We start from the raw sequence: 25,916 nt of genomic DNA, 5'->3' as shown, positions 1-25,916 counted from the left end.
GCCGAACCCTCGGGCTGCTCCGGTGAGGACCCCGCTACCCCGCGTCGGGCACGAAACCGTCCGCCATGTTTGTAAGCGTAGCTGGGTGGCTGGGTCGCTTCCTATTGGCTAGGAGCAAGAGCTGAAGCTCGTTTCTCATTGGCTGTTGCTTCGTATGGTTGCATGCGGTTGCATGTGTGTGTACACGTCGCGCACAGTTGTCGTTGAAGTCGCAGCGGTTGCATTCGTTCGTAAGCATAGTGGTCGCTCCGAACGCATATGTGTGAACGGGCCTTGAGTCAACCGGGAAATAGCCATCAAGACCAAACGAATGTTAACAGTTGGCACCAGTCTAATGGCCTCTGTTAACAGTTAAAGTAGCAGTCTGGTGGCAACTGTTGTTTGTAGAGCGCCCAGCTTGTCTTGGAGAGGCCCTGAAACCCAACCCCGGACAAGGCCTTTTTTTTTTCGGTGGTTACTAATATTTGTTGCAACTCAAGAAGGTAGCGCGAGGAGAAGGGAGGACCGGGGAGGAGGAAGCTGACGGAACGCTGGAAAGAGGAGAAGATTTTCCCTTCTCCCCTCTCGCTTTCCGTCTGCTTCTTCCTCTCCAGCTATCCTTCCCTCGCTTTACCTTTTTGAGCTGTAACTTCCTTTAGTTGCTTAGAATGCGCAAGTTGGACTCCATTTCAGGTGGAAGTCGATTGTTTTTTTTTCTCTTTAGACGTTAACAAGCAGCCACCCTGCCCGGCCACCGCGAGTATAAAAGAAATGCTTTGTTTAAGCGCAAGTCTGGCAAGCCTGGCTCCCCTTAGCAAGGTTCGACTAGCAGACGATCTACACACGCCCGCGGCAACATGGCCGCGTGCAAAAGCCGTGCTTGCAGACGTCTACGCATTTCTTCTTTATTTGTCGGTCCCTCTTCACAAAAAGATTCTGATAGGACGAATAAATAAACATCCCTTCGTCTTTTGATCAATCTACTAGTAAAAAAAATCAGAAACACATTTTGAGGAGAATTTGTCGTCGCCCAAGCGGAGCACACCTCTTTTCAACAGCCAATGCATCTTCCTATCTGCAATCGCCTGGGCCCTCCGTCGGCCGGGACGCCTACAAAGCCACGTCCGCACAAAGGGCCGAGGATGGCTTCACTGTTGAACAACCCGACCCAATCTACAATCCATGGGCTATTCCGCGCTCCGGCTCGTCGCATTTTATGAGTGATTTTACGATTGACCGCGTACTTCTAGCCCCGGACCACCGAGAAATAGCTCTTGGCCGGTCCTTTGACGCTCCCAACACCCCCGAAACCGCTTTGCTGGCCTTTTCTTTTTCCTTTATTCTATTTTTGTTATTTTTCTTTACGGGATTGACGACAATCTCGTTTTTGGTGGGTCTGCTCTGCGCACCAGATTTCCGAAGGGACCCTCGGGTCCTCGTCTTGTTGTTATTGTTGTTTATTGTTGTAGGCATTGCACTGCGTCGCTTTTGTGCGGTGGCGGCCGTGATGGCACCGCTATTGAATCGTTCGGCGCCTCCTAGAGGGCGCCACTTACCGCTCTCTTTCGCTGGGAGGAGGTCTAGCGGGGTTTCTGTGTTTTTGTTGCGTGGCAGACGACGGACTTGCGTCTGTGTGTTTGTGCGATTCCTTCGTGGATCTGTGCTCGTTCCTTCCGCGTCTGGGGTGGGGGGTCGCTTTATTTGGTTACGACCTTCCCCCGTTATTTTTACGATTTTTTCAGGGGGTACGCTGAAAAGGTGCGTAAATGGACGACACACTCTATTTCTAGCGTTTTATTGCCTCGGTTTGTCGCGTGTTGCGAATGAGTAGATGAAGGAGACTTTGCACTACCATTAAAGATGTTAAACGGTAGTCTTTCTTTTTTTTTTTTTGCGACGTTTCGAATGGCAGTGGTTTTACAACTAAAAATTTAACCATGCCATGATTTTATCTGATAAACCCGAAGACACACAGAATATTAGAGAGTTTTAGTAGATCGTTCCCATGACTCCGATAACGATACCCGATACTCCGCCACCGCCTCCCTTGCGCATGCATAGTATCGTTATCGGGGCTATCGGAGGTATCGGAACGATCTACTAAAACTCTCTAATGTGTCGCGGACCAGCTGGTCACAAGCTGTTTTTTGTGATGCTACGTGACGTCATCCGGTCACGTGACCCCGTGACGTCAGAGTGTCGCGTTCCTTGACGTCGCATAACACCCGAACTTGACAGAAAGCCACGTGACATCGTTCTGTCATGTGATAACCCGAGGTCAAGCGTACGTGTGGCTTTTCTCATAAAACCTGCTGTCTCTATTAGACATGGACCACTGCGCCGCACAGTCAACTCGAACACTCGACATCGGCTGTTTTTAACGAGTTGCCGCAATATCCGGGGTTCGAATGCCGCCTGCCAAGTTTTCCCATTGGACTCATTGTCATGCGGCATTCGAAGCAGTTATGTCGCGGTGACTCGCGTTCGAATTTGTATGCAGACCGTCTTTTGTATGACGCATGAGCAGTGTGACCCCGTCTTAACGCCATTCACTTGTTCGTGTTCCTCGTGTAACGACCCAAGCCACACTAGAAAGACAAACAGAAAAAAACCGACACCGACAAGCCTGAAGCACGTGCAACATGCACGCGAATGTATCTTTGGCAGGGTTGCGATATTGTGATTGCGATCACTCGGGAGTACTTCACGATCATCGACAAACTGCCCAAGCCTGGACATAGCCTGGCAGATCGTCACGTGACGCGGCCGCCGAAAGTGAAAAGGATAGAGGATGGATGGATGGAGGAATCCGGCTGAGCTTTTTGGATCGGGCGGTAACTTACGCCACCTAGCCATTTTGTTTTACCATTTAAGCTTAGAATATTTAAATGTGAAATCAATATTCACTCCGCAGTGCAAAGAAAGTGAGGCTATGAAACCCCCTTGCCATCAGTTAATAAGAAAATACCTAGTTTTCTCTCGCTTTCTGCCACCATTCACTTAATCTTTGCTTGGTAATCTCTACAGTCTTGCAATCCACTCTCCCTTCGCTGCCTCTAAAACCCAATGACTTTATTAAATCTATGTTTTCTTCGGTAGGCATAGGGTGAAGCCCTTTACAGTAGAGTATCAAGTGCTCAGCCGTCTCGTCCTCCTCTCCACAAGCAGTGCACACTGTATCCATTTCCTGGTACCTCACTCTGTATGTTCTGGTTCGCAGAACACCCGTCCTCGCCTCAAACAACAATGAGCTTCCCCTAGAATTGTCATAAATGCTTTCTTTGGCAATAACTGTTTTGTTTAATCTAGAGTTTTCGAGAGCCGTCTTTGTCTGTATTCCCTCTAGCCACCGACCTCTTTCTGTGGCTTTAACTTTCCTCTTAACTGAGACCTGCTCTTCCGCAACTCCACTATAGCCTAAAAACTTCCCTCTTAATTTCCTAGTGCGCTGTCTCCACTTTGTGTCTACACTCCTCATGTATAAATAGCTGAAAACCTTTCGTGCCCATTGGTCCCCATCCGTTTGCCTCAACCGATCCTCATATTCTATCTTGCTCACTGCTTCCCTGCTCTCAAATGACGCCCATCCCATGCGGCAGGCAAGAGGGCGCCCCGCTGCGGCGAGACGCCGAAACACACTTGTCCCGAGCGATGGAATGTCCGCTCGTGCTTCTCGCGTTCCTCGGACTGCCGCGTCTTTTCTCGTCGGATTTGAAAACCATGTTTCGGGTTCTCGCCGCTGCAAAAGCTGTGCGCTGAATACCAGACTCCTCGTGAAATGCTCTGTGCTACCAGATCCTCGCGCTCCAAATCTGCGACCGGGCGCTCTATGATTCCGACGTCGAACTGCCAGGCTTTGTGAGTATAGAGGAGGCTATGGCCTGGCAAAGGTACCATCGCGTGCCTCCTGCACGTGTCTAAGTATTGTTCATACCGTTTTTTTTTTTTTGTTTTTGTTTGCCGCCTGTAATGAGACTTGGGCATAAATATGTGACGTGTAAAACGGCCATTAAAATTATTGTGTGTTCGAAATCGTCTCTGCTAGAATCGAGAATAATTGCTTGCATTCTGAAAAAAATGTTATCCCCGATTAAGATAAGCAGATGAATGAATCGTACTTGATCAAATAGAGCAAAGGTTACGAAGCCGCCGAAAGACAAAACCTTGGAGCCGGAATTCGAACTCCGGCTTTCCCGATATCCGGCCTGGTATGCTAACCGCGACAGCTCTCTTTTTTTCTTCTTGTTTATCGTCACTACATGACTGTGCCTTGTCCTTGAATACTTTTTGCTTAAAATTTGATAAAGAAAAACTGGTACACATGTGCATTATTTTGAAACATAATCTTCGTTCGACTCAGTACAAATCTTTCAGCGCTCAACAAGTGCACGAATTTCACTAAAACTAAATTTTTCGGCCAAGTGCGAAGCTACTCGTGCACCACCTATCGCACCTCTTCATCAAACCGGAAATGTTTTCCTTTCATTGCCTTCTTGGGTGGCACGAAAATAGTGTAATCACTTGGGACGAGAATAATGACTGACGTTTACAAGTGTGGTTAGTTCATTCACCATAACTCGGCGATTTCCCATTACGCTGCCTTCGAGTGCTGCGATTGACTACGTGGTTGAGGAGTCTGTCACAGAACTCTAGCCTTTTCGGAACTTCCTGCAGTGGCGAACGAACATCACCGCAGTGCCACCTCATTTGTTGGTGAATTTCAACAGTTTTCACTCTTTCACTACCTGAAAAACGGTTGACAGAAGGCTGGTTTTTCTTGGTGCGTGACTCAAGTGTGGAGGCCATCTTCATGCTGGTGCTGTGACGTCATGATGGTTGTCTGCACCCTGCTGCCTCTTTTTGAACGCTTTTGTTTTTAACATTGGCAAGAATGCTGCCAAATTTGCAGGTAAACGGCATCATACTTGGAAATGTTTTATTGTATTTTAAGGTCTTCGTTTCAACGCACCCTCGCATATATGTAGGCTCGAATCATTGCTGAAGATGTAATATATTAAAAAGCATCTCCTCTAGGCCCCCCAATGCAGCCTTTTTCGAATTTTCGCTCACCAAGTCAAATAATCAGCGCCGGCACCGACGCGAGTGTTGTCTGCTATTTCGCCCCTCCCCCTTTTCCTCCAAATGAAATGCGAGCCTCCGCCACTAGGTGGAAGGACAGCTCGCGCGTGCGCGTAGAGCTGTTTTCGTGAATTTGCTTGGTCACTATGTCATGCGCTTTTATTAATTGTAAGCACCCCGCGCCGGCAGTCGCACGGCACTGGTCAGATTGCGTCATCGCAGCTGTGACGTCAGACGCAATTGTAAGGCAGACCGACCTTCCTTGACTTTGAGTGTCAGTGCGCAGCCATATTTCTGTATCTCTCCTTTTATCTTAAAGGAACACTGCTCAACCACCAATACACTTTTTGGTGAGTGCTTGGACAGAACACGTATGCCCCGAAATAAACTTATCGTCACGAGACACACAACATCGCTAGACATATTTTGAGTCAGAAAATATTCCGAAACTAAAGCTGTTTTTCTTTGTTTCTTTTCACCTCCCGATGAGCTGAGTAAGAAAAACAAAGCTGATATATAATTTTTTAACATGCACAGAATGTAGTAGATACGTACTCTAACAAGTTCTCCACGTGATCGCCGCGCAGACTAAGGCAGTTAAGATGACATAACACGAGCTTTTAGACGACCTCCCCCCAAAACGGCTGCCGCCTGGGATCTCACTTTCCATCGCGAGTTCAACAAGAGCGCCGGTCGCCTAAGCCGTCCTTCCCCGACCTGCATCGCCAAGAATGTTCGTCCTTCTCAAAGCTTCATGCTCCACACACATTAGACGTGTATGGCGAGTGGCGGTTTTGTTCACGCATGATGGAATGACTGAGAACGTCTGGAGAAGCATAGCTCGAATATGTGTCTATACTCTATGTATATTAAAATAGTTTTTCGTACAATTAATTTTGTACCTAATTCAATACAATTTGAAGAGCGAAAAAAAAAAAAAACTCTTATGTACTTTGCCAGACACATTTTAAGTTAGGACCGAGTATATTTTGGCACGTCGAAATATCAAATATTACTTCGGTGTTTATCTGTAAATACCGAACCGACCTCCCCTGAATAGGTCAGACCTACGTCTCGTGGTCGTTCTTTGGTATAGACTAAAGTCATTGGATGCAGTAACTTTAGTATAGACCAACTCGCGGCTCCGCCGTCACGCTGGTGCGTTAGCGCTGCTGTTGGTACTGCGCATGCGTGGACGCTTCTCTTCCCTCGAATCTAGTGTCTGCTCACAGTAGTCAGGCCTGGTGTGAGAAAACGTGGACTCGTTTCGTAAACATGGCGTTGGCCTATACACACAGAAAACGCGACAAAAAAAGCACACACAACTCGCTAGGGTCGTTTCCGAGACCGTATACAACGAGTGCCCTGTACTTGTCCCTCTTACAAACTGGCCTCGCTGTACTTCTGGGAACACCGATAGGGGGCGCGGACTGTGACCTTTCGGACCCCGAAGACAGAGCGACCTCGGAGTTTGGACCGAGGGGACGGACCGGGTGAGGGATTACCCTACTCGGACTCGGGTTTGGGAAGGGGAGGGAGAGGAGAGGGGGGTGGACAGCGAGAACAACAGTACGGGCTCATCGGGACGACGTCGTGTGGGAGGGGGAGTAAGATGAGAGAAAGGCAAGGACCGACCACAACGCTCTGTCTGGCCTTTCTGGCTGCTGCTCGGAGTATACGGCGGTCAATGGCGGTGCTCGCTCTTCCTTCTCGCTCTTTCTCTCTCCCCGAATGGGTCCTAAATGAAAGTCGTTGAGAGGCGGGTGACCGACCGTTTGTTTTGGTGCATGGCGCTTGGTGCCCGGTCGGAGTCTGCGTGCGGAGATTCCTCGGTAAAAGACGCCGTTAGAGGACGCATACTGAGAGGCCTTGTCGGCAGATTGGTGCCTTTTACGCTTGAGCGTAGTTGCGTTGTCAACGGGCTAGAAACGAATGGGATCACCTAAAAGGAAACGCTAAATTAACAAACAAAAAAAAAGTTTAAACACTTTAAACAGAACTTGCACGTCACAAAAGACGAATGACGTAACTTGCTATGTTACCACTTTTGCTTCGTCATTCGTTCTTCGTCATGACTATGCGGAGCGTAAGTTCGTCTGCTGCTTTCACAGGGGTTGCAGTGACGTCATAACGCCGTGCTCCGATTGGATTTGTGTGATGAATAGCGGGCAGACGTCGATGCTAGCTGCCCTGAGATCGACCATCGGAGCTCGGTGTTCTCACGGCCCTGGGACCTCTGTGCGACACTACAAGGTTTCGTTGTATAAGTGAGAAATTTACCCAGGGCAGTACGACTGCTATATTTTGGGGTCTTTCTAACGTACACCACGCACCATAGTGATACAAGACCGCACGACAGTATACGGCGCTCATCCAGATCGAAACGGGGAGAGGTGGGGAATCGAACCGGGAATCCCTGGGTCCTGCAGAGCGAACTTTCGCTCCACGTGCTCCGAGAGTGCGTGGCCCGTACCACACTATACTTCGTTTCACCTCATGTTGTACCGCAGCGAAGGCTAGAAGCGCGAGCTCATAGCGTTGGGAGCTGCCTTTAATGCTCGAGAGCTTGTGCCGCCGAGATGTGCCCCAGAGCAAGGAACTCGCGCTTGTTGCCTTTCCTGCGGTACATCATAAGGTGAAACAGAGTATAGGCCATCGATCTCCCCATCTCGCTCCGTTTTGAAGCGATAGCTGTGCTCTTCCCACCACTGCGAATGACTTGAATTGTTGATGTTGTAGCCGTTCATATAATACTTGTTGTCGTTGTTGATGCTGAGTTTGGCGTAGTAGGGCGTATGAACACGCACGTGCTGGACTGCGAAGATCGCACGCCGGATTGTGATTTTGTAAACACTGGAGAAGTGTATAGACGCTTTACAGCAGTTGTGCATGGGCACCGCCATAACTGACCTTCAGTTTTTGTTTCGCTTATTATATTTTCTTCACTTCGTCATTACCATAGCAGTCCAGGTTTTTGCCATCTTAGATTCCATTGTGTCCTTCTTCCCAGCATTGGCCTTTCTGGAGGCTCGTCAACAGCCGTTCCAGTGGCTCGGCATCTCCGTAAGACAAGAGAAGGTCAGCAATGGCGGCTGTATTCTGGCGCGTGTGTAAAGCCTCTATACTTGGGGTTAAATAGCCGATAACAAAAATGCCGTCGTAGCACTGTCAGTGCCACGAGCTCGGACCGGGAGACGCGCTTCCAGGCGCTCTGTGAAAAAAAGAAAAGAAAGGGGTTCGAAACAAAACATAATGGTAGATGGCTATTTTTGTTTTTTCGAATGTTCACTCAGGGTGCATGAACATGACGTCATGACGTGGCACAGCTATCGCTCCGACTGTACTGCGGATTAACACAGGACTGCTACATTTTCGTCCATATGGATTTGTAAACATTGGAACAAAACTCCGGGGTCCTAAGGGGTGGCAAATGCGGCACATTCTGAATGAGGCTCTCGAAGGGGTTCCGCTGCACCGCGCTGGTGTAGGCAAATCACCGCAACGCCGAAACATTACTCGTCAAAAAAACTTCCAAAGTTTTTTTGTTTTTTTTTGTGACACTATTACGTTTTGTAGATAAAAAATTTAGTCATTGCAGTGTTACTGCTAGCCTGGGGTCTTTAGCGTTTACCCGGAGTAATGACCTACGACCGCAAGTATTTGTGAAGTTCAGTCTAGCCATCACAATAACTATCATCACCGAAGTGCACATCATCTGTACATTATATTGGCTGCTTTTTCTGCTTTTTGATGGTGGATGAACAAAGAGATCACCAAGACAGGCACCGATGCGGAGCTTGAACATTTCAAACGTTAGTCCGCTGTGTTGTTCGATATAAGAGGCTTGAAAGCTTTTGTGCGCTATTCCATTTTAGAGTGTCACGTAAATTATCAGAATGCTCAACTTCGCCCCCCCCGCCCCCCCCCCCCCCCCCCCCCCCGGACGGCTCATAAATAAAATGTGGTGAATTCGAAACTTTAACGGCCCTATAGGGGGCGCACTGGTGCCTATCAAAACGGCTGTCATCTGGATGATCGTCGTAAAGCAGCGGTACAAGGCTGGGTCTGCGACGCGTAAGTAATTCTAGTTTTGCTATATCCGAGCAGTGCTAGAGCCTTGCTTAATTTTTTAATGTCAGAAAGGTGCAAGCAAGTACCTTTATTCTGAAGCTTATCATGCAGGAGCTTGGGAGCACGATTCTCACTCCGCGGTACCACTATCGCTGAAAGTTGCGAATAGTATCGAGACATTTATTCAAATAAGTGCCTCGGAGGGAGTGGTAGTTTCTCGGCACCGCTGACATTGAAGAGCACAAAGAAGGAACTGCAGAGAGACGAAAACCGTAGCTTTCGTACGTCTGCCGTTGCCGAATACAAGTAGATACTAAATTTCAACCGCCACTAGCGGCCCTTAGCATACAAGACTACAGACTGATTATTAAGCCACTAGGTGACACTATTTTTTTTAAGGGTTAGAGTAACTGTATATGCTCCCCCGAAGCAGAGTTGTGGACTTCTTTTCCCCGAGCAGCCACGCCGCTACTCGCCGAGATCGAACACGTGAGGAGGAAGGCATCCAGTGCCGTGCAGGATAACCACCGCTAATGTCGCTCCGCGGCGACGTTGCACGCGCCCCGGCGTATGTTCCCCTGCTTCCGCCTCCTTTTTCGTTTTCCATGCCACAGTGCCGCTATTCACCGAATTCAGTCACGTGACGAGCAAAGCATCCAGGGCCGTGCAGGAAAGCCGGCCCTAGGGCCACCCGTCGAGGCTGAATACGCAAATCTGCTACCGTAGAAAGGGCATGGCCCTTTAAAAACGGGCAGGGGTGGGATTCCCTTGGGCTCTGCGGCGCGAGCTTTCGCTCCATGCGCTCCGAGCTACGGTGCGCCACATGGACACGGCCACGTGGACACGGCGCAGCGATGTTGCCGACGAAGAATCAGTCAGTGAGCAAAGAAGAAGAAAGGGGCACGGGTCGGCGTCCCTTATCATCCACCGAGCCCCGAGGGGCCACAGGCGCGGCAAGCCCGTGGACAGAGGTGTCCGCCATGAGTCTCCCGGAGTCGACCGCCGACTTGCTCTACACAAACGCCGAGAGGGCGTCGATGAACGAGCACTGGGACTCGCCGCCCGTGCGCTGCTCCCTGCTGGACGTCATCCGCACGCCGCTGTGAGCACTATCCTTTTCGGAGCGCCCGCGGTCGAAGTAGCGCGTCCGCTGACGGCACGATGCGGTAACAGCAGCACCAAAGGACGACAGTTCCCTGCCGCCGTCTCCGCCGCGGATCCCCGCTCCTCTGGTTCTTCGTTCGTCCGCGAGAGGGCGAGCGACGGGCTAGTGTTGCTAATACGATGACATTGTGAGGTTTAATATAGCGCAATCACACAGATACGAAGAAGAATGGGACGGAGCGCTCTGTCCTGTCCCATTCCTCTTTCACCTCAGCACGTAGAGTCATTACCAGCCGGCCCAGCAATCAACCACATTACAAGATGAAGACCCTCGAGGATCTTGCTTGCGCGTGTTGGTTTTGGTCGCAGCGAGCAAAGGCGTGTGAGCAACGGTACAAAGCTGTTGGTGTGACGTCATAACCCCTGCCAGGAGAAGCGAAGTGCCGTACGTGACGTCATAATATCACGTGGCGCGATGGTTGATAAAAAAAGTTGTCACGTAGCCGCCTCGGTGGCGCTCCGAAGTGCCGGGCTACGGGTCCCAAGTTGGCGAGTTCGAATCAATCTGGCGGAGTGATGCCGAAAAGGCAGCGTGTAGCCGAGATTTTGGTTGCAGCTCAAAAGATCCCCAGACCTCCGAAACTCAGCCTCAGCTCTCCCCTGGGGCGTGCCAGATGCCCTTCGTTGGTTTGGCCAATTAAAAGCACCCTATTTATTTTGATTTTGACAATGTCACCTGGCCTCGTGGTCACGTCCTTCTACCCTTATTTTTACACAAGAACTGATCTTCCGCCAATTTACTGCTGGCTCATAAGTCCTCCAGAGTTCAGTTTCTCTTTCCTACGCTTTCTGTTTGGGTTTGAGGAGGAACTCCCCCATTATACTGTGACTAAATTGTAACCATCAGGGGTCACAAGCGGAGAGAAAGTGACTAAGTGCTTACCTGCATTTGAGGATGTAAACGCTATGTCCCTGGCCGTGATCGTCAAACTCTGCTTCAGGTCTTACCTCATTGGTCTGGTGTCCCCGCCGGCTCTCGTATCCTCCTCTCCCTCAAGGCTCAGTCTATAGCTTTTTCATTGTTCCCTGATTTCTGAGTTTCTTTTTGTGGATTTCTTTTTTTCTTTTTTTGCAGTATGTTTGTCAACTTGCTCGTCGAACTGCTCCCTATATATCGAGTGCTGCTGCTTTGTAGGGTTTAGCGCGCCGTCAAGCTGGACCGAGCAGAGTGAAAGACCGGACGCGTTCGCGCGTGCGCGTTGCAGGAAGCTTCGCCGCAAACACCGCGAGTGCGCCGGGGACCACTCGCCGGGAAGCACGGAGCCGGCCGTGGGCAGGGACTACCTCGACTACGAGCACGACGTGTCCGTGGTGAGTCCGGGAGCAATCCGACCTGCGTCGTCTCGCGCACTTCTTAACGTGAAACGTTCTTTTGGCGATAGTTGCTCCTCGTTCCGTAAAGCCGTGACCCATGATGTCAGCTTCCCCGCTAAATTTAGCGGGAAACTTGACGTCACTTGACACGACTTCACACGACCTATACTCCAACTAGGTTTCCCCACTAGTGGGAAAATTGACGTGACACGTACCTGCACACCAATCCCGCTTCGCAGCTAAATTTAGCGGGAAAATTGACGTTACGTGATCTGACGTTACACGCGATTCATACACTATACACTATGCCCGTACGCTATACACAGCAGACGACGCTACCATTCGATGTAGAGACATCAGGCAGCGCCCAAAGGTGCATAGTCCCGGCGTTTGTCGTCTTGGTTCGTCTGTTGTTCCCGGATAAACCAATCGTGCGCAACAAACCCCCCAAATTCGGCGCTTTTTGTTTTGTGCTAGATTGGTACAACTGGCAATTGCAACCGCACAAAAAAAAACAAAAAAACAACAACAACAAAAAAAAAACACAGACGAGAGTTTTGGCGATACGACGTCAATCCACTGCGGTCGCGCTGCTGTCTGTACTGCGCGCTCGTCCTATATTTCCTTCAGATATGTCTCTTGTTTATACATGTCGCTCTCGTGCATCTACTTTTCATCGCTCACGGTAAAGCGCTTCTTCTATTCTGAGGTAACGTAGTTCTCTAACGAGCTCCTTCGATTTCCAGGTAACAAATAAGGTTTTTCGCTCCTTTTTTTGTGTTTTGTTGTAACGCCTATAACAGTGCTTGCAGCCGCGCCATGGTGCATTGTCTGCGAGAAAACGCGTGTGACGTGTGGATGCGGTGGTTTCAGATACGCGTGGACAAGCCCCACTGCGAGGTGTGTCACCAACATGGCCACCACCCACCACATCCTAGGGACCGGCTGGAGGACATGCTTCGCTGCCGTATCTGCGGGGCCAGCTTCCACCTGGTCTGTCTCAGGCAGGCCGGGTTGCCCAGGACGCCGCACGGGGCGCTGCTCACCACCCATCTCTGGTCCTGCATGAAATGTGTACGCATTTTTTTTTTTTTTATTCCCATCGGGATTCCGTTATATAGATCGTTTTCGTTTGACGGCTGCCATTTTGAAATATGTATCGGCGGCGCTGTCAACAGCGCCGCCACCGACAGCAGCGCTTCGGTGGTGGGGGCTCGCATTAATTTAAAAATAAAAACCTGAAACATCTTTTGTTAAGAATAATTTTACAAAACGTCATTACCGCGTAATGAAAATGAATCGTAATTTATTTGATATTTTCGTTTCTAATTGTTTCTCTCCCTGTCTGAAGCCAAAACCAAAGTCCGACCGGGCGGCGGTTGCATGAGCTGTCAAGTCGCCGGTCTCGTCGGGGAACCGCTGCCTTTGTTTCCCTAAAGTCCTTAGATAAAAGCCTCCTAGAAGTAGCGACATTCTTTGAAGCGCCAACTGCGCGACGGTGCAGATTTTAGGAAGCGAATGGCGGCGCACAGTATAAAGGTTTGAGCTGAATGCCGCCATTTTGTTCCAGCGGAATGTGCTTTATCCTTTGTATTGGCTGTCGTTACCTGTAAAAGAAGCGTCATGGGACTTTACCTTTCCCAAAATTTGTAACTTCGCAACAGATGTTTCGGTGCGCGCGGTTTTGTTTACGGCCGAGAATCGTGCAAGCCTGGTTTTGGTCTTTGGCGATCCGCGCACCTGTGAAACTCGCTGGATAGTTTTGGTGCGAACGTTCAGAGACTTTGTTGAGCGATGCATCGGACGCGGTCATGTCCAGCCCAAATGGTGCATGAACAGCGGGAGGGCCAAGACCTACAAGTTTTTTTGTTTCTTTTTCCAAGAAACTTATGTGGGTTTGTACTTTCTTATGCTCAGTTTTATCTGCTCAGCGAATTTACATTGAACTTTTGCTGCCCGTAGTTGCTAGTCTTCGGGTTGACCGTACTAGAGACAGTCTCGTTTTTAATCTCGCAGTGAAAACAAATGATTTATAATATTTTCAGCGAAATAAATCCCCGAACTTCCACGTTTTAAGTTATAGAGCTGGTACACTAAGCCCCCCCATCCTTCGCTTCATACACAACTGCATACTCAAAGTGTAGCAACAGGGTTTAATCTTGAAAATGGTCTTAGGCGGTCCTGAAACAGACGGGAAATAATAGGAAGACAGGATTTAGCTTCCTATATTTTTATTTTCATTTTCATTTAGTTCTTGTCCCGGGTACGGCAACAGCCTTTTTCGTCATTAATTAAAAGTTGTTTTTGGTGAAGGAAAAGAAAGGGGGGGGGGGGGGGGGGGGGGGGGGTGTTAGGTTGATGTCCTCGCGATTGAAACAAGTTTAAAATTTCAAAGATCATGACCACATTGGCGTTACAGATGCTAGGACATGGAGCGAGTAATTGAACGTTTTCTCCCGGAGTAATGCCCCGAAAACTTTGTGGTTCCTGCCAATTCTACAGCCTGCTGAGTGACAACAACATTTCCGAAGTTTGCAGATGATAGTACTCAGTCGGGATAACAGTTAGCCTAGGTCATTCGACCACCTTTTTTCATTTTTTTTTTAACCTTACTTGCGTGAGAAGCTTCAAATATGTAAAAACGAAGCTACTGATCGTTGGAGGCTATACCTGAAGTGGCTTATTTCTTAAATGAGTGAACAACTTGTTTCCTTTCTGCGAACAACTGATCGAACCTTGGCATGTTAAATGCGTAATTATGTGAGTAAGTGTGCACATTTGTAAAAATATATGCTATTGGAATTGTAATGTTTATTTCGGATCCGGAGACCCGCGGTGCCGCAGAAAGGCAAGTCCGATTACCATGAAGGTCTACGGCGCGGCATCTAATAATGACCGATCTTTCGATGGAGCTTGTGGGCCAAAGGAACCAAGTGATTTTGTCAGTGATTTATTTTGGCGCGTGCGCATGTAAAGTGGTGTCCTCACTTCGTTTTCGCATGGCTAATGTGGAATAAATGCGCCTCTAAATATTTCGGTAGCAGCTGTCCATTTCTTGCCGGACAGCTGGACGTCTCCAGATAAAACAAAGAACACACAGGGCTACACACTTTATACATTTCACTCAAAGCGAAATCACACAGCGTAGGCTTTTTTTTTTTTTACATTCTGTATGCATGTATGTATCCTTTACTTATACTACCGGAACCTGACGTGCTGCTCAGAAGCCTTGCTCCAGCCGGACCCGAAGTCATCGTAGGACAACCGCCCAACAAAAAATGAGGGGCGCCACGTTGGACTTTTTATTGCTTGGCATAGAAACGGCTTTTAAGTAGGCTACTACGTGTCAAACGTGCTAAAAAAAAAAGCCGTTTTGAAAAGTTAGTTGCGTACGTCATTACTAATGTGATTAGTTAATCTTATATGATAATCTATAGAATATAATATAAATCGCTAACTCGTTCAAGTAATGAAAGCCCCCACCACGCACAGGGAATTCGGCGCTGCTGTACAAAAATCGACTCCATTGACCCAATGGGAAATTGTCTGGGGTTTGCTATTGGCACGAACCCCCTCACTTCTAGTGCCTTCCAGTCGGCAAATAAAATGGTTCGCCATTTTACCCCAATTCAGTTATGTCAGAATTAAACATGGCTGCCGCCACGAATAAAGTATAAACCGCATGTACGCGACTTTACGAGCGACGAGACAAGCGACGGCGACCCGCTTCGCTGTCGCTCGGTCAGTCGCGCGACGAAGCCAACCGCGTGAAAGCGACGGGAGCAAGCGACCAAGGCGATGAGCGACGTTTTCTAAAACTTCCAGAAACCGAGCGACGCGATAAGCGACAGTGAAAAATCTCCGTCGCTCGTCGCTGAATTCCTCGTCGCTTGTTCCGTCGCCCGTCTTGTCGCTCACCAAATCGCTTACACGAGGTTCGGCCTTGAACGCTGTATGCGACGCTCTAGCTCGCCTGCTCCTAGCGCGACTCATGCGTCTGTTTCGTGCGTTGCGCCAGCCAAGGAACGCTTAGGCACTCGGCCGTAGCCGCTCAGAGTGGATCCGCGTTCGCAAAGCGTTTGCGAACGTGGTTGTATAAGGATCCAGTACAATGGACCTTTTCCGAGAAGCGTTCTGCGCACGCGCGAGCGCCCGATGCCAAGCGGTGGAAGTCGGCACGAAAAATCGAGGAAAATCGGAGTGAGGCTGTAGATCGACAAGTAGAACACGTAATTGCAGCATATATATAATTGTGGTACACAAAAAAAGAAAGTGGACGGAAAGAAAAACACGACGTTTGGGTGGACGCTACGGATTTCCTTCTTTAAAGTCGCGTTGGGCGCGCGACGCTGCTCAGAGAGCGAAGGAACTGATAGCGTAGCTCCCATTATCGATTGGTAGCGCAGGTAGGTCACTTCCTCGTTTTTTAGTTCGTGCAGCTGCCGCCTGGTGCCGTCGGTATTTGGAAAAGGTCCATTGCACGCGCACTTGATGTCATCGAGTGCGCGTGCAATGGTACAGGATCTTTATGGTTGCGAACGCGGATCCGCTTCCAGCGTGAATGAGCGGTTAGGGTTTTCGGTTGAGCGTGAGTATTTTCGGCACGCGTGGGCGCCTAGGAGACGCTGGACCTTCTGCTGAGCGACTCGGAGCTGCGCGCCGCCCTGGACGCCGCCGGCGGCGTGCCGGCGTCGGGCGGGGTCTCCTGGGAGGGCTTCGTGTCCATCCACGACCGGGTGTACCTGGGACCTCGCGAGGAAGACGGGAGCCTTCCCGGCGCCGTGCTGGCCATGCTGCGCGAGGAGTTCGCCCGCTTCGACAGGGACCACCTGGGCAGCATCTCGTGGACGCAGCTGCTCACCCGATTCGTGCTCAAGATACTCCGCCAGAGGCACTCCGACGTGAGTCCTCGAAATGCACTTGCCCCCCCGAGTTTACTACGTGAGTTTGCGCTTTAAGAAAAAAAGAAATACTGTTTTTTGGCGTGTTTTAAAAGAGCTCCAAATTTACAGTATTTGGAGATGCTCTGTGGCCTCATTTTGTCAGCTGGTGTCGCGTGACGTCGAGTCACGTGACCGTCAGTCCATGACGTCACAGTGTCGCGTAACATGACGTCATGTAACGCTGACGTTGCGTGACGCCATAACTTTACGTAACGCTGTGAGATCACATGACGTCATGTGTCACACGACGACCGTCACCCCGACGAACGAACACGGTGACTTCTTCACGCTGCTGCTTTTGGATAAAACCAGTTGATGAACGTATTGGAGGAAGTCAAGAAAACTGAGTTGTTCACGTGATGTCGTCACGCCGAATTTTTCAAAACACCGATGACGTCACGTTCACTTCGGGACGTCACTAGCGCGAAGTCACCGTCGGGGCTACGTGCCATGAACACGAAAGCGCTAAGAGCTGGCCCAAATGAATGCCAAGTACGTAAAAGTAGAAAGCCGGAGTCATAAAATAAAAACAGTACAGCGAATTTTTTTTTCTTTTTTTTTTTTTTCAGAATGGTTGTGCGCATGCGCGATGCGCGTATAGTTTGCGCAAAGCTTCCCACCGAAATTAGTTTGTACACGCGCCGCTTGGTGCCGTCTTCGTGCGGAAAAGGTCCACTCATCGTTTGGTCACCGGTCCTACTAGCCATACCATGCTGAATAAACCGGTTCTCGTCCGATCGTCTCATCGTTCGAAGGCAAAAACGGCCTGCCGAAGACAGCTGCCAGAGCTGCGCATTGGCGTAACCGTTTATTCATTTTTGTGTGCGGTGAACCACCAACCACCTACCCTCGGTCTGTTTCAAACACCGGTACCGCGACCTTTAATATAACGCCCCGTTACAAGAGTCGGTGTATGCAATCTTGTACAGGCTACTCGAAAGAAGTAATTGACTACAATTACCATCACTCTGGGTTAAAATGTATTCAATGAAATTACTCGATTACTCGAGAATAAAAGTAACTGACCCTTACTTGAAAAAGTAACCCTTACGTTTCCGATTATACTTTGGATTTCCAAAGCGACAGATTATCTTGCAGTTTCAAAATAGGTCTCTCCTATACTGTCCGTTATGCGGAGACCAAGTCGTCTGCTTCTTGCTCGGGAGTGGCGGTGACGTCAGAACTATTCCCGAGCTCTGATTGGCTGATTGAAAACAAAAGAATGGGTAGACCTCAAGGCCTCTAGCATTCAGGTCTACCCACTATTTTGTTTTTCAATCAGCCAATCAGAGCTCGGCGTTGTTCTGTCGTCACCGCAACTCTTGAGCAAGAAGCAGACGACTTGCTCTTCGTATTGGATTAGAATCACCGAACTGCAAATTACTTCTGCCAAATTCGGTGAACCGTCCTGCTTTTGGAGACTGGTTTCGAGTATTTCTTGCTAGGGAACTTTTACGAAGGACGCGTCATTAGAAAGGCGAGGGGAAAGAAGTAAGGCTTGGTAGTAATTTTAGTACCTGCAGCAGTAAACAAATTACTCGCGCGATTACGTTCTAATACATGTATCATGCGACAAATTTAATCCAAAAGGTAGTCGATTGTGAATAATATGATTACTCGTAATGGAGTGGCGTACACGTCCGGGTGTAAGTTACAGGGTGTCGCTATGTTTGGGGTGTTGGCGACTGCAGTTGGAGTTGGTGTCCCTGCTGAAGCCGCTCGAGGTTCGTCCGCTCAAGGAGGAGTTCGCCATGTTCGACACCCTCAACGGAGGCGCCATCAGCGTGGCCGACGCGCGTCGCGTGGTGCTCGAGTGGCGGGACCGAATGGGGTATGCGATTCTTTGTGCAAGTATTTTCCTGGATAGATGGATGGATGGATGGCAGAGCCGTATATGTAGAGAGTTTGGTCAATGGGAGGCGCGGGCAGAGTCGGGGCGTGCGGCAGAGTCGGAAAGAGGGCTTGGCATGCTCTCTTGACCAACCAGAGGCCGAAAAGAATCCCCTAGCGGTGGTAGCGGCAAACAGTTCTGATCGAAGGTCTATGTTCGTATATGGTTTTAATAAGCGCGTAGTGAAGTGTAGTAACTCTTTGTGGTGTAAAATAGGGTGCACGTGTTGTTTTGATCATGATCATGCAGAAAGATGTAAGAAACGAATGCGCCGCGCAACTCTGTTTTGCGCAGACAGAGTGTGACCGTTCGGACGGCAGATTCCCGGCCCTGGGCGCTTGGCGTACGAATCATGTCGATCGTTCCGCTAGTCGCACTCTTCCACCATCATTTTGGATTAACGTGATTGAAACATCACGTGTACCATATTTTTAGCCATTGAGAGTTGCTCCAATGCAGTTATCAGGTTTGTTTCTCGCGACCACCGCCAGGGTATTCCCAAGCAGCACGGATTTTGGCCAAGCAATGACCAGTTTCTGGCGATGGTCTCTTGGCCAGTGGCCAGACAGTGGCCATTCGTTGGCCAATGCTTGGCCGATGGCTGATGGCCAGTGGCCTTTTGCCAATGGCCAGATAAAGGCCAGTCACCGGCCAGTCTATGACCACTGTCTGGCCACTTGGCCAAAAACCATTGCCAGCCATTGGCCGATGACTGGCCAACTCTGTGCTGCTCGGGTTATTTCCGGCTTCTGGTTGGTCACATTCAAATTTCTGAAGACGCCCTGGAACACGCCTAGCCCGCTTTCGGCCAATGGCGCCTCCTCATTTGTCTCCTATACTTCCCAACGAATGGCCAAACTCTCTACATTTACGGCTCTGATGGATGGATGTTCAGAGCTCTACACCTTGTAACGGGCGGCAGCTTGCGCCACCTATCCTTTCGTTCAGTTCGACCCTTCACACACTTGCGTTTCGTTATAAAACCGAGTTCTTGTGATCCCTCGCGACGAAAGAACACACACTATCACGCTCGCGCCGGCTACGACGTGGCTATGGAACTGCATTTCACTAAAGGAAAGTTTTTTCTTGTTTTTGTTTTGCGGTGTTTGCGAGATTAAGTGTACAAACTATCTATGAGGGATGGTGGTTTCTAACTTGGGTTCTGTGTTTTCGGTGTTTATTTTCCTCCTAAATTCGGGGGTGTTTTTTCGGTGTTTATTTTTTCTCACAAATTCGATACTTTCCAATGTCATGTTTTGGTGTGCGAAAAACAAAAAACAAAAACAAAAAAAAAACATCTGGGATTATTGGAGTTCATGCTAAAAATTATAGTACACGGACATGGAATTCCCCAACCCCGCAGGAACATACGCGTCGCCCGAATAGTTGGAAAACGTCCCCGTATATATAGCGCTAATTATAGAAAACAAAATAATGTGTATGGTTCCGAAAAAGCAGCTTCGAGGACGGCTCATTGAGGGAGATTACGTATAAACTCGAAATTAAGTTGCAGATAAATATTTCTTCCCGTAAAGCTCGAGTTTTCTCTCAGAGACACCTCGAATTCGGGGTTTGTTTTCGGGGTTTGTCTGTGTTTATCAAAAACATAAACCCCTATAATTATAACATCATCAAACACTTTTCGAGCCAAAAACAGAAAAAAAGAAAGAATAATAATGATGCGTAAAAAATAGGTCACTATACGGAAACTGCAAGTGTTCGATAACTACACGATAGAAGGCGTCACTAGTCAGTGTGATTAGCTCCTCGTAAGAGATTTTAAGAGGTTTTAAGGCACGCAGTGGTGAGCAGCAGTCTCCCGAGTGTGTGATTCCCCTTTTCACTGTCATTTAGCAGACGGCAATAATGAAGTTTGCGAAGGCCTTTAGAAGGATTCAAAACCGCTTAGCAGACGGTTCTTGCTACTGTGTGCTACGCCGAAGCGCGCGGTTGTCGCATCAATGACCCGCAAAATCGGGAAACAGGGGACACAACAATGTAACGCCGAGTTCATTTTTTCCTTGACGGATTATTGGCGCTAAAACTTTTCCACGCTTCAAACTCTAAACGATTCCACTACCGTAAAGGAAACACTACCATTAAGGTAACGTTAAAGGAACACACAATTGGGGATTTCCACATTGAAACGCCGATATCTACAATTGCCTGTTCCGAATGAAAGGAGCGTAGAATGATCAAAACGTGATTCATGAAGATAATATTAAAAAAAAAAAAAGATTACGACTGACATAAAAAAAGCCAGGAAAACCTCTCCCCCCCCCCCCCCCCCCCCCCCCCCCCCCGGGCCTAAAAGTTTACGGGGAATTTTATTTTTTTCTTTATAAAAATAAAACAACGTACATTTGTTTGTTTTTATAGGAAGAAATTTTTTTGCTGAACTGGCAAATGTAAGGTAAACAAAATAGATCTGAGCCTCTAACATCAGATCTTTCTGCAGAAACCCCCCCCCCACCCTCCCCATGAAGCCTGACGGTCCATGCATATGTGTGTCTGCGCGCGTATGTGTGTGCGTGTGTGTGTGTATGTGTGCCGCCCGCAGGAGCCGAGAAAGCAACGCTTGGTCACGGTCTTCTCGAAGATTCCCGTTCATTCTCGCACCAGACGTAACTTTCCCCCTGCTTTGTTATTCGCGAAAGTGCCAGTTCATCCTCGCCCCGAGCGCGCGACGCTCGAACCTTCTTTGCCGAACTTTCGAGATAGTGACGCAGGGTAGATAAGCAGCTACCCGCGACCTTGTCGAGTCAGTCTCGCTCGCGCTTACTGTTTCACCGCCGAGTCGTCGCCTGCTTTTCTGCTCCCTCGACGCTCTTTCGTTACTTATTTTGTTGCCACAAGTTCGCCCATTAAACCTTTATTTTCAGTTCAATTTTCGCCTTCTCTTCGCCTTAATTTGTGACAATATGAGTCACTTACGGGTTACGGTAGCGTTTGCACAAAAGAGAAGTCCGGCAACATGTTTCTTTTTCTTTGTGACGGTGCGAGCAGGCTGACCACGAGCGTGGAGTTCATCGTGGACAAACTTCGGTCCCTCAGCGACCACCCGGACGATGGACGAATTGTGGACGTTGACCGGTGAGCCCGCCAACTGACGACCCCGAGAACTTAGCCGAGCGTTCATCCTACGAAATTGCCAATAGATGCTGATCGTAAACACGTCGACCAACGTTACTAAAACGGTCAGCTGGGAAACTGACCTTTGAGACCTGGACCGCGGGCGTCCACCGATACCGAACTAGATGCAACAACAGCGCCACCCTTTGGCGCTGTTGTTGCAGGAGTCAGAACACGAAAGTTGCTTTATGTGGTTACTGCGAGATTTCCCTGTGAGATGGCACCACCGGCTCTTGCGCGACTCGACCTGAAACATTACGTGCAGTTCCCGGAGTGGCCGCTGCGGGAGAAATGGTGGCGTCGCGATCGCGTCTTGTTTGGCTCTCAAGTAGGGATCAGAGCCACTTGGTGTCAACTTTAAGAAACACTGGTATGAAAAAAAGTATATACATATACATACCAACAGAGTTTGGCGTTTAAGACAACCCCCCCCCCCCCAAAAAAAAAAAATATATATATATATATAAAAATTTAGTTTATTGCAAAAATTAACCACGCACCGCTGAGCGCCCATTTTCTGTCCTAATATAGTGCTAGCGGCCCCAAAACGGTTGCTAAAGTTTCACAGGTATACGTTATCTTTTTCGAAAGTTATAAATGGGGCTCCGTGTTTTAGGTATTTAGTTTGTTGTTGTTGTTTAATTATTTCGGGGGTTATTTATCGGTGTTTCTTGTTTTTGAGTCGATGTTTTTCGATGTCTAATTTTTATGCCGGAAAGAAATCGGTGTTTGTCGGGCTTGTGTTGTAAAGCGACTGGATAATTACTGGAAAAAAAATATAGTATTTTATAAGTTATGAATTATAACATTTTCTCCAGTAATGCTGGTGAAGGTAAGAGAAAGGAACTGGTCAAAGAATGTGGCTTCGATAGAAAGAAACAACCCCAAAGACAGTTCAGTGGGGCTGGGTTCGGGTCAACGAGAAAAAATATTAGAGAGTAGAAGACGCCTTTCTGTGAAGCTGGCGTTTTAAATTTTTTTTCATTTTTTTATTTAAAGACAGATTCACGGATTCAGAGAAAACCACCTCGGGGGTTAAATTTGGGTTGTTATCGAAATATACCGAAAACACGAAACCTTAGTTATAAATCGTTTTTCTGAAAATTTAATTGAAAAAGTGGGATCCATTCTTGTTGACTGGCGCAACGCAGCCCCATCTATTCGGGGGCTCGGTCGGCCACCATTTTCCTACTGCAATTTTCAAAAAAATCACTTCTAACTTTTGAATGACGCCCCTGTATACCCTGCGATCATATATGACGATATTGGTCATATAATCAAGCAATACTTAATTTTTTCATCATTAGTGCATTGCCTTAAACAAAATCTGTATAACACAAATAATACAAATCGATCCCCCCTTTTTTGTTCCTACTTGGTGGCGATTCGGGCAGCTTCGTGACCTGGGAGAACTTCATGTGCGCGCTCGCCCTGCCCGTGATCGCTGCCCGACCCAACACCTGGGGCGGCCCGGACTACTTGGCCTTCCTCGAAGACGTCCACGCGTCCCTGCTGGGTCCTCTCCGCTTCAAGCTCGAGCCCGACGAAGACGCCCTGCCCCGAAGCCCGACCCCGCCCTCCTCGCAACATACGTCTTCGTCCTCGGCACCCAGCACCGCCGACGCCGGCGTTGAGTGACAGCTCAAGCCGCCGCCGCCGCCGTCACCGCCGCCGAACTGCTGCCGGCAACACGGGCATGCCCTGACACATATGTCCTCCCCCCCACTCCCCTCCGGAATTCTTTTTTCTCTTCGGGGCTCAAAATTTATTCACCGGGCTTGAGACAGATTGCTCAATGTTGAAATTCATGAGTTCGGCGTTGGCGACGCCGAAAGCGACGACGACGGCGGCGAGCCGCATGCGGCGCAGCGCGGTCCGTGCGACATCGACGAAAAGCCGGCTCCGCGCGCGACATCGGTCTTTTCATAAGCGAGCCCGCTGTTGCTTGCAGCGTTCGGCGTAGGATATTTGATTTATTTGCTTCTTTATCTCTCGTTTAATAACGCGGAAGGAAATGTGCTGCCTCGAAACATTGCACCCTAATTAAAGTCGCGAGGTGCGCTGGCGCGTGCCACGTGCGCGTTTCAATCTCTCTCTCTCTCTCTTTCGATTCACCGCTTGTGTGTGTGGCGGTCCGTGTTTGTTGGCGGTTGGCGTCGGTTTGTTTTCATGTGGGGCGGGAACTGGAGTGGGAGGGTCGCACCGACAAAAACTGCGAGCACAAGAAAAAACCTTCGCTTTTGGGGGTTTCCAAGTTTGGTAGGTGTGGCTGCTTGAGAGTGTGTTTGTGTGTGTGTGTGTGTGTGTGTGCGTGTGTGTGTGTAAGAGGAACGGTGAGCGTATACATATATCCGGGCTTGTAACGCTCCAGATCGTGTGCCTGTATGTATTTGCTTGGTTCAAACTTCCAAGGTTTGATTTTTATAATACAAGCGCTCGACGTGAACTTTGCGGTTTGGTAAATTGTGTGCGTTCGTGAACGTGTTCGTGTACGTGTGCGTGTGTGTGTGTGTGGAGGGGGTAGGGTAGGTAAGGTAGGTTTGAAGTGGAGATAGTGAGTGTGGTATGACGCCTTATGGGATATAGCGGAAGTTGTGGTTACAAGTCTGAGCGTGGTTTTTTTTTATTGATCGAGTGCGCTCCGATTGAACCCAGGATCCCTGGACTTAGTCTGCCTCAACGGGCGACCTGTCTCCCAGCTGTACATGAGCAACTTTCAGCCAGTGCAGCACCACCGCTAGCCTGGGGTCTTTAAGGTGCACTACGCAGTAGTAATACACGACCGCACGCCGGTACGCCGGACTTTTCAGTGCTGTGATGTTATGGGCAGGCCAGGCTTGCTTATTAAGCAAGCTGTAAAAAAAAAAAAAAAGAAAAGGACTATGCCAAGCATTTGCCCCGTGCTGGCGCGCGAGCACTGGAGCGAGCTCTTAAAACATTCGCTTGACACAATGAAACTGCTTAGAATCAGTTAAGAACAAATTCTACATTCCAAAGCTCCTGGCTTCCACTGGCGTAACTTGTTGTTGTTACCAGTAGAGACATTCAAATTGAAAGGTACGATGAGGACCAAATTTGTAAATTGAATAAATTCGCGAAAAAATTATTTTGACCTAACATTTGGGATACTATTTCATAGATGTTTTTGGTGTGTTTAGCAAATTTTCAGGCGAATTGTGGATCATAATATATTCGCCAGAGTACCCTTTTAACGAAATTCTGGTCTGTATAGCACGCCAATCAGTTGAAGTAATAAATGACGCCTAAAGATTCTTTTCAAAAGACAATAAGGTTTTAAAGTAATCAAGAGGCTCCACTTTTTTTTAAATCTAAAGTTGTCCAGTCTTTACTTGTTTTTTTTTCTTTTATCAAACCGCCATGTTTGGTTTAACAACTTTGCGAGCAACGCGCAGAATAAACTCGGCGCGCTCAAAAAAAAAAAATGCGTCTGGTATCTTCGTAAGTTTGCGTGTTCCAAGGAATAGGGAAATGCGTTTGGCATGTTCGAATGTCCTGTCCTACCCAAATGCGTATGGTTTCATGTAATAAATCAATACTGATGGTCCGCCTAATGTCAAAGCATCCTTGGAAAGTGGCGCCAAGCTTTCCATATGGTCGCCATTTTGGTCCATTGAATGAGGGGTTTGTCTTCCACCTCTCCATTCTCGGTGGGCCGATCTAAATTCCCTGGCGACGGGTAGCTTTGTGAAGGCGTTTCTTGAACACCGAAATTTTGTTATCCACACACCGGCGAAACAAGCGTACATCCTCGCACCGCTAGCACACGCGGCGTCGGTGCTTGACAATATTAAAATATAATTTTCCTGTCTCGAAATGCACCAGAACAACGACGCCATGGTAGGAGACTTGTAGAGATAACAAGCATGATCGATAAGTTGATTGAATACACAAAACCAAAGACGCTTAGATTGGCGAGGAACTCTTCCAGTGATGCTCCACTGGGATCTTGGTGCGACTGATTTAGAACGACGCTTTCGAAGATTCGATTGGACCAAGATGTCGATTGGGCCATGGGAACTAAGATTTGGGTTACATACAGACGACCAACCAGGGTTTGGTCGTCTGTATGATGGTATATGTTTGTCTCCAGCTAGCAGCAGGCAATGGCGCTACTTTCCCGTGATTCATGCAGTGACTTTAAGTCCGCCGTCTTCCCAGTAATTTCGGCCGCTTTAAGACGAACAAAACAAAGCGCAAACGTTGTTGTATATTATTTGCAATGTCATTACGGTCACATTTCTCCCGACTATTGCCCTCTTTTCACTGGACAACAAAAAATGTCGTTACCTACTCTTGTTTAGCTTTTATTTGCAGGAAAACAC

The 25,916-nt window shown here is 48.5% G+C and overlaps 1 protein-coding gene across 1 annotated transcript; it reads left to right on the top strand.

Moving 5' to 3' along the window:
* Positions 1–18,256: 18,256 nt before the first annotated feature.
* LOC120849156 lies at positions 18,257–23,340 on the top strand. Its single transcript, XM_040221303.1, has 3 exons — positions 18,257–18,381; positions 21,448–21,534; positions 22,968–23,340. Exons 1-3 carry the CDS (start codon positions 18,302–18,304, stop codon positions 23,209–23,211), a joined length of 411 nt encoding a protein of 136 aa, XP_040077237.1. The 5' UTR covers positions 18,257–18,301; the 3' UTR covers positions 23,212–23,340.
* The last annotated feature ends 2,576 nt before the right edge of the window (positions 23,341–25,916 follow it).

Source organism: Ixodes scapularis, unplaced genomic scaffold, assembly GCF_016920785.2.
Source record: "Ixodes scapularis isolate PalLabHiFi unplaced genomic scaffold, ASM1692078v2 PGA_scaffold12__126_contigs__length_90152505, whole genome shotgun sequence".
Lineage (NCBI taxonomy): Eukaryota > Metazoa > Arthropoda > Arachnida > Ixodida > Ixodidae > Ixodes > Ixodes scapularis.
The sequence above is the reverse complement of the archived record's forward strand: the minus strand, read 5'-3'. Positions and strand labels throughout refer to the sequence as shown.